The sequence below is a fragment of the Oncorhynchus nerka genome, linkage group LG20, assembly GCF_034236695.1.
Source record: "Oncorhynchus nerka isolate Pitt River linkage group LG20, Oner_Uvic_2.0, whole genome shotgun sequence".
NCBI classification, from domain to species: domain Eukaryota; kingdom Metazoa; phylum Chordata; class Actinopteri; order Salmoniformes; family Salmonidae; genus Oncorhynchus; species Oncorhynchus nerka.
The window spans coordinates 2,119,466-2,127,470 of NC_088415.1; the positions used below are offsets into that span (position 1 = coordinate 2,119,466).

At 44.0% G+C, this 8,005-nt stretch overlaps 1 protein-coding gene across 1 annotated transcript in view; it reads left to right on the forward strand.

Moving 5' to 3' along the window:
• Positions 1-7,164, forward strand: part of LOC115101843 (potassium voltage-gated channel subfamily A member 2-like) — a 30,257-nt gene extending 23,093 nt beyond the window's left edge. The window contains exons 5-6 of the mRNA XM_065005095.1: positions 6,675-6,733; positions 7,023-7,164. Of these exons, the coding sequence (XP_064861167.1) occupies positions 6,675-6,733; positions 7,023-7,164 (201 nt within the window). The remainder of the gene's footprint in view (positions 1-6,674; positions 6,734-7,022) is intronic.
• The last annotated feature ends 841 nt before the right edge of the window (positions 7,165-8,005 follow it).

Here is an 8,005-nt window from a genome sequence, read left to right on the forward strand (position 1 = left end):
TCTAGTGGAAAGCCTTCCCAGATGAGTGGAGGCTGTTATAGCAGCAATGTTCCAACATCTAGTGGAAAGTCTTCCCAAACGAGTGGAGGCTGTTATAGCAGCAATGTTCCAACATCTAGTGGAAAGCCTTCCCAGAAGAGTGGAGGCTGTTATAGCAGCAATGTTCCAACATCTAGTGGAAAGTCTTCCCAAACGAGTGGAGGCTGTTATAGCAGCAAAGGAGGGACAACTCCATATTAATGCTCATGATTTTGGAATGAGATGTTCGATTAGCAAGTGTCCACAAGTTTTGGTATTGTAGTGTATGGTGACAACAATGTAGGCTCTGTGTAGCGGTTAGCGGTTAGTGGTTGTAGCGGTTGTAGCGGAAAGCGGTTGTAGCGGTTAGAGGTTAGTGGTTATAGTTTAAGGGTATAAGGGTTTGACTTTTTTTTAAAAATTTTAACTGGTCGTTGAATGCTGTTGTGTTGACAACTACTAAACAGAAAAGGTGAGAACATGAGAGCATGTAGATGTGGGAACGAATTATACAAAGTGCAAAGTGATCATGCTGTTTGTACGTGGCTGCTATGATAGTGATCCTGCTGTTTGTATGTGGCTGCTATGACAGTGGTCATGCTATGACAGTGGTCATGCTGTTTGTATGTGGCTGCTATGATAGTGATCCTGCTGTTTGTATGTGGCTGCTATGACAGTGGTCATGCTGTTTGTATGTGGCTGCTATGACAGTGGTCATGCTGTTTGTATGTGGCTGCTATGACAGTGGTCATGCTATGACAGTGGTCATGCTGTTTGTATGTGGCTGCTATGATAGTGATCCTGCTGTTTGTATGTGGCTGCTATGACAGTGGTCATGCTGTTTGTATGTGGCTGCTATGACAGTGATCATGCTGTTTGTATGTGGCTGCTATGATAGTGATCATGCTGTTTGTATGTGGCTGCTATGACAGTGATCATGCTGCAGACCCTCATGCCAAATTGAATCGAAAACTTTTTTGAAAGCAACAAACCATTAAAATACTTTGCCTTTGTTTTGGTTTGTTTATTTGTCAATTAGGGTGTGCTGGGTGAATATGTGGTCTGTCATAAGGTAATTTGGTAAAAAGACAATTTGACATTTGCTCAGTGCATTGTTTTCACTGAGGAAATGTACGAGTCTGCTGTTAATGATTAAGCATAGGATTTTCCCTAGGTCGCTGTTGACACATATCCCACGGTAGTTATTGAGGTCAAATTTGTCTTCACTTGTGTGTATTGGGACCATTTGTCATTGGTTTAAGTTTTTGTGGTTTTCTGTTGCAATTTTTGGGATTTGATAGGGAAGCTGAGAGGTCAAATTTACTGTTTAAGTTTTCTACTGCCAAGTTTACACCTTCACTATTACAGTGGAACATTTTGTCCAGGATGTTGTCTTAAAGGGGATTGAATTTGTTGTTGCCTAATAGATTTCTGGTAGATTTCTACACTACTTTCCTTCCATCTATAGCATTTCTTAATATACAGTGCCTTGCGAAAGTATTCGGCCCCCTTGAACTTTGCGACCTTTTGCCACATTTCAGGCTTCAAACATAAAGATATAAAACTGTATTTTTTTGTGAAGAATCAACAACAAGTGGGACACAATCATGAAGTGGAATGACATTTATTGGATATTTCAAACTTTTTTAACAAATCAAAAACAGAAAAATTGGGCGTGCAAAATTATTTAGCCCCCTTAAGTTAATACTTTGTAGCGCCACCTTTTGCTGCGATTACAGCTGTAAGTCACATGGGGTATGTCTCTATCAGTTTTGCATATCGAAAGACTGAAATTTTTTCCCATTCCTCCTTGCAAAACAGCTCGAGCTCAGTGAGGTTGGATGGAGAGCATTTGTGAACAGCAGTTTTCAGTTCTTTCCACAGATTCTCGATTGGATTCAGGTCTGGACTTTGACTTGGCCATTCTAACACCTGGATATGTTTATTTTTGAACCATTCCATTGTAGATTTTGCTTTATGTTTTGGATCATTGTCTTGTTGGAAGACAAATCTCCGTCCCAGTCTCAGGTCTTTTGCAGACTCCATCAGGTTTTCTTCCAGAATGGTCCTGTATTTGGCTCCATCCATCTTCCCATCAATTTTAACCATCTTCCCTGTCCCTGCTGAAGAAAAGCAGGCCCAAACCATGATGCTGCCACCACCATGTTTGACAGTGGGGATGGTGTGTTCAGGGTGATGGGCTGTGTTGCTTTTACGCCAAACATAACGTTTTGCATTGTTGCCAAAAAGTTCAATTTTGGTTTCATCTGACCAGAGCACCTTCTTCCACATGTTTGGTGTGTCTCCCAGGTGGCTTGTGGCAAACTTTAAACTACACTTTTTATGGATATCTTTAAGAAATGACTTTCTTCTTGCCACTCTTCCATAAAGGCCAGATTTGTGCAATATATGACTGATTGTTGTCCTATGGACAGAGTCTCCCACCTCAGCTGTAGATCTCTGCAGTTCATCCAGAGTGATCATGGGCCTCTTGGCTGCATCTCTGATCAGTCTTCTCCTTGTATGAGCTGAAAGTTTAGAGGGATGGCCAGGTCTTGGTAGATTTGCAGTGGTCTGATACTCGTTCCATTTCAATATTATCGCTTTCACAGTGCTCCTTGGGATGTTTAAAGCTTGGGAAATCTTTTTGCATCCAAATCCGGCTTTAAACTTCTTCACAACAGTATCTCGGACCTGCCTGGTGTGTTCCTTGTTCTTCATGATGCTCTCTGCGCTTTTAACGGACCTCTGAGACTATCACAGCGCAGGTGCATTTATAAGGAGACTTGATTACACACAGGTGGATTGTATTTATCGTCATTAGTCATTTAGGTCAACATTGGATCATTCAGAGATCCTCACTGAACTTCTGGAGAGAGTTTGCTGCACTGAAAGTAAAGGGGCTGAATAATTTTGCACGCTCAATTTTTCAGTTTTTGATTTGTTAAAAAAGTTTGAAATATCCAATAAATGTCGTTCCACTTCATGATTGTGTCCCACTTGTTGTTGATTCTTCACAAAAAAATACAGTTTTATATCTTTATGTTTGAAGCCTGAAATGTGCCAAAAGGTCGCAAAGTTCAAGGGGGCCGAATACTTTCGCAAGGCACTGTAATTCCGTTCCTTTGGCTTTGATGCTTCTTGATTGAGTATTGCTCTGTTCAAGTAGACTGTGATTTTGCTGTGATCTGATAGGGGTGTCAGTGGGCTGACTGTGAACGCTCTAAGAGCCTCTTGGTTGAGGTCAGTGATAAAGTAGTCTACAGTACTACTGCCAAGAGATGAGCTATAGGTGTACCTACCATAGGAGTCTCCTCGAAGCCTATCATTGACTATATGCACTACCGTTCAAAAGCTTGAGGTCACTTAGAAATGTCCTTGTTTTTGAAAGAAAAGCACATTTTTGTCCATTAAATAACATCAAATTGATAACAAATACAGTGTAGACATTGTTAATGGCCTCTGTACGCCTATGTAGATATTCCATAAAAAATCTGCCGTTTATAGCTACTATAGTCATTTACATTATCAGCAACCATCACTCCTGTGTTCCAATGGCACGTTGTGTTGGCTAATCCAGGTCTATAATTTTAAAAGGCTAATTGATCATTTCAAAACCCTTTTGAAATCATGTTAGCACACCTGAAAACTGTTGTACTGATTAAAGAAGCAATAAACTGGCCTTCTTTAGACTAGTTGAGTATCTGATGATGAAAATAATCATGGCCTCTAAACCTTCAAGCTGCATACTGGAGCTATTCCAACTAAACTACTGAAAGAGCTGCTGCCTGTGCTTGGCCCTCCTATGTTGGACATTATAAATGGCTCTCTATCCACCGGATGTGTACCAAACTCACTAAAAGTGGCAGTAATAAAGCCTCTCTTGAAAAAGACAAACCTTGTCCCAGAAAATATAAAAAACTTTCGGACTATATCGAATCTTCCATTCCTCTCAAAAATGTTTGAAAAGGCTGTTGCGCAGCAACTCACTGCCTTCCTGAAGACAAACAATGTATACGAAATGCTTCAGTCTGGTTTTAGACCCCATCATAGCACTGAGACGGCACTTGTGAAGGTGGTAAATTACATTTTAATGGCATCAGACTGAGGCTCTGCATCTGTCCTCGTGCTCCTAGACCTTAGTGCTGCTTTTGATACCATCATATCTGTCTGAAAGATATCAGTTTGTCTCTGTGAATGGTTTGTCATCTGACAAATCAACTGTACATTTCCTGTGTTCCTCAAGGTCCGTTTTAGGACCACTATTGTTTTCACTATATATTTTACCTCTTGGGCATGTCATTCGAAAACATAATGTTAACTTTCACTGCTATGCGGATGACACACAGCTGTACATTTCAAGGAATATGGTGAAGCCCCAAAATTGCCCTCGCTAGAAGCCTGTGTTTCAGACATAAGGAAGTGGATGGCTGCAAACTTTCTACTTTTATACTCAGACAAAACAGAGATGCTTGTTCTAGGTCCCAAGAAACAAAGAGATCTTCTGTTGAATCTGACAATTAATCTTAATGGTTGTACAGTCCTCTCAAATAAAACTGTGAAGGACCTCGGCGTTACTCTGGACCCTGATCTCTCTTTTGAAGAAAATATCAAGACTGTTACAAGGACAGCTTTTTTCCATCTACGTAATATTGCAAAAATCAGAAACTTTCTGTCCAAAAATGATGCAGAAAAATTAATCCATGCTTTTGTCACTTCTAGGTTAGACTACTGCAATGCTCTACTTTCCGGCAACCCGGATAAAGCACAAAATAAACTTCAGTTAGTGCTAAATACGGCTGCTAGAATCCTGACTAGAACCCAAAAATTTGATCATATTACTCCAGTGCTAGCCTCCCTACAATGGCTTCCTGTCAAGGCAAGGGCTGATTTCAAGGTTTTACTGCAAACCTACAAAGCATTACATTGGCTTGCTCCTACCTATCTCTCTGATTTGGTCCTGCCGTACATACCTACACGTACGCTACGGTCACAAGACGCAGGCCTCCTAATTGTCCCAAGAATATCTAAGCAAACAGCTGGAGGCAGGGCTTTCTCCTATAGAGCTCCATTTTTATGGAATGGTCTGCCTACCCATGTGAGAGACGCAAACTCGGTCTCAACCTTTAAGTCTTTACTGAAGACTCATCTCTTCAGTGGGTCATATGATTGAGTGTAGTCTGGCCCAGGAGTGTGAAGGTCTACGGAAAGGCTCTAGAGCAACGAACCGCCCTTGCTTTCTCTGCCTGGCCGGTTCCCCTCTTTCCAGTGGGACTCTCTGCCTCTAACCCTATTACAGGGGCTGAGTCACTGGCTTACTAGGGCTCTTTCATACCGTCCCTAGGAGGGGTGTGTCACTTGAGTGGGTTGAGTCACTGATGTGATCTTCCTGTCTGGGTTGGCGCCCCCCTTGGGTTGTGCCGTGGCGGAGATCTTTATGGGCTATACTCGGCCTTGTCTCAGGATGGTAAGTTGCTGGTTGAGGATATCCCTCTAGTGGTGTGGGGGCTGTGCTTTGGCAAAGTGGGTGGGGTTATATCCTTCCTGTTTGGCCCTGTCCGGGGTGTCATCGGATGGGGCCACAGTGTCTCCTGACCCCTCCTGTCTCAGCCTCCAGTATTTATGCTGCAGTAGTTTGTGTCGGGGGCTAGGGTCAGTTTGTTATATCTGGAGTACTTCTCCTGTCCTATCTGGTGTCCTGTGTGAATTTAAGTATGCTCTCTCTCATTTTCTCTTTCTCTCTTTCTCTCTCGGAGGACCTGAGCCCTAGCACCATGCCTCAGGACTACCTGACATGGTGACTCCTTGCTGTCCCCAGTCCACCTGGCCGTGCTGCTGCTCCAGTTTCAACTGTTCTGCCTGTGATTATTATTATTTGACCATGCTGGTCATTTATGAACATTTGAACATCTTGGCCATGTTCTGTTATAATCTCCACCCGGCACAGCCAGAAGAGGACTGGCCACCCCACATAGCCTGGTTCCTCTCTAGGTTTCTTCCTAGGTTTTGGCCTTTCTAGGGAGTTTTTCCTAGCCACCGTGCTTCTACACCTGCATTGCTTGCTGTTTGGGGTTTTAGGCTGGGTTTCTGTACAGCACTTTGAGATATCAGCTGATGTACGAAGGGCTATATAAATACCTTTGATTTGATTTGAGTATCTGGAGCATCAGCATTTGTGGGTTCGATTACAGGCTCAAAATGTCCAGAAACAAATAACTTTCTTCTGAAACTCGTCAGTCAATTCTTGTTCTGAGAAATGAAGGCTATTCAATGCGAGAAATTGCCAAGAAACTGAAGATCTCATACAACACTGTGTACTACTCCCTTCACAGAACAGCGAAAACCAGAATAGAAAGAGGAGTGGGAGGCCCCGGTGCTCAACTGAGCAAGAGGACAAGTACATTAGTGTCTAGTTTGAGAAACAGACGCCTCATATGTCCTCAACTGGCAGCTTCATTAAATAATACCTGCAAAACACCCGTCTCAACATCAACAGTGAAGAGGCGACTCCGGGATGCTGGCCTTCTAGGCAGAGTTCCTCTGTCCAGTGTCTGTGTTCTTTTGCCCATCTTAATTCTTTATTTTCATTGGCCAGTCTGAGATTTTTCTTTGAAACTCTCAACTTGTGTTCTATAAATTATACAATGTTGTTCCAGTGTTGTCATGTGGTTTGGCATCAGACAAGTAAGTGTGAGCAGAGCTTGCTGAGCATCTGGTACATGTCATTGGCTTGGAGTAAGTGTGTGGGTTGGGCCTGTTTGCCCGCTCACTACCTGGGCGTAAGTGTGATTTCCATGTTGAGGCCCTCTTTGCGGGGGTGGGGTGCATGGGGTGGGCAGGAGTGGCATAGGTCTGATCTGAGGGGGCCTAAATGGGGTGTGGGCATGGTTGACGTGGGGGTGTTGATTGGTTGGGGTGGGGGTGTGGATGTGCCTGGGAGTGCTGTGGCTGGGGGTGCTGTGGTCTGGATGTAAGTCCTCTTGGCGTGGGTCCTCTATGTGTAGGTCCAGGGGGGGGGGTCCCGCAGGTCTGGGAGAGTGTCTCGCTGATCTGGGTGGGGTGTCTATTGATCTGTTGCTCCTGTGTGAAGTGTGGGATACGTTTGAGAGTGATGTCCGGGCAAAGGTGGGCACTGCTGCCTTGTAGAGGTGGACCTGGTGGACCTGGTGGTGTCATAGAGGCTGTTTAAGTCCAGGGTGGAGTGGTAGGCCAGGAAAACATTTGGTTTTGAGGCACAGTCACGGGAAATACTTGCGTTTACCCGCTGTATTGTGGCAGGGTGGAAGTCTTTTCGTGGAAGCAGGGTGGAGATAACCACTTGTGCGTTGGGGAAAGTAGAAGAAGTCTTTTCAATCACTCCCTTCAGTGCTGTGGCCACCCTTTCCTGCTGTGCTCTCAGGTCGTTTGTGCCTGTGTGTATTATTATATGGCTAGGTGAGCCTAGTTGGTCCTCAGACAGAAGGCCTAGGGCGCGCTGGGTGTTTGGACACCAGAATTTAGACACACTGTGTTTGGGAAAAAGTTTTGTAATTTTGCACGCCCAATTTTTCAGTTTTTGATTTGTTAAAAAAGTTTGAAATATCCAATAAATGTCGTTCCACTTCATGATTGTGTCCCACTTGTTGTTGATTCTTCACAAAAAAATACAGTTTTATATCTTTATGTTTGAAGCCTGAAATGTGGCAAAAGGTCGCAAAGTTCAAGGGGGCCGAATACTTTCGCAAGGCACTGTATTTTCCGTTTGAGTCCATAAGGAGTACAATCTGTGTCTTGTGTTTGTCCTCAGTGGGTGTGGGGGGGGGGGTTGTCAGAAGGGCTATCAGGGTGGCTGACAGGGGAGGTGCTCAGAGGGGGTGAGAGCCGCTGGGCTTGGGGTTCTTAATTTGTCTGTTCTGCTGTGATGTCGACTCTATGGTCAGGGCCTGGTGTGGACTGTTCTGCTGTGGTGTCGAGACTTTTGTCGGATGCTGAGGTGGGCTGTTCTGCT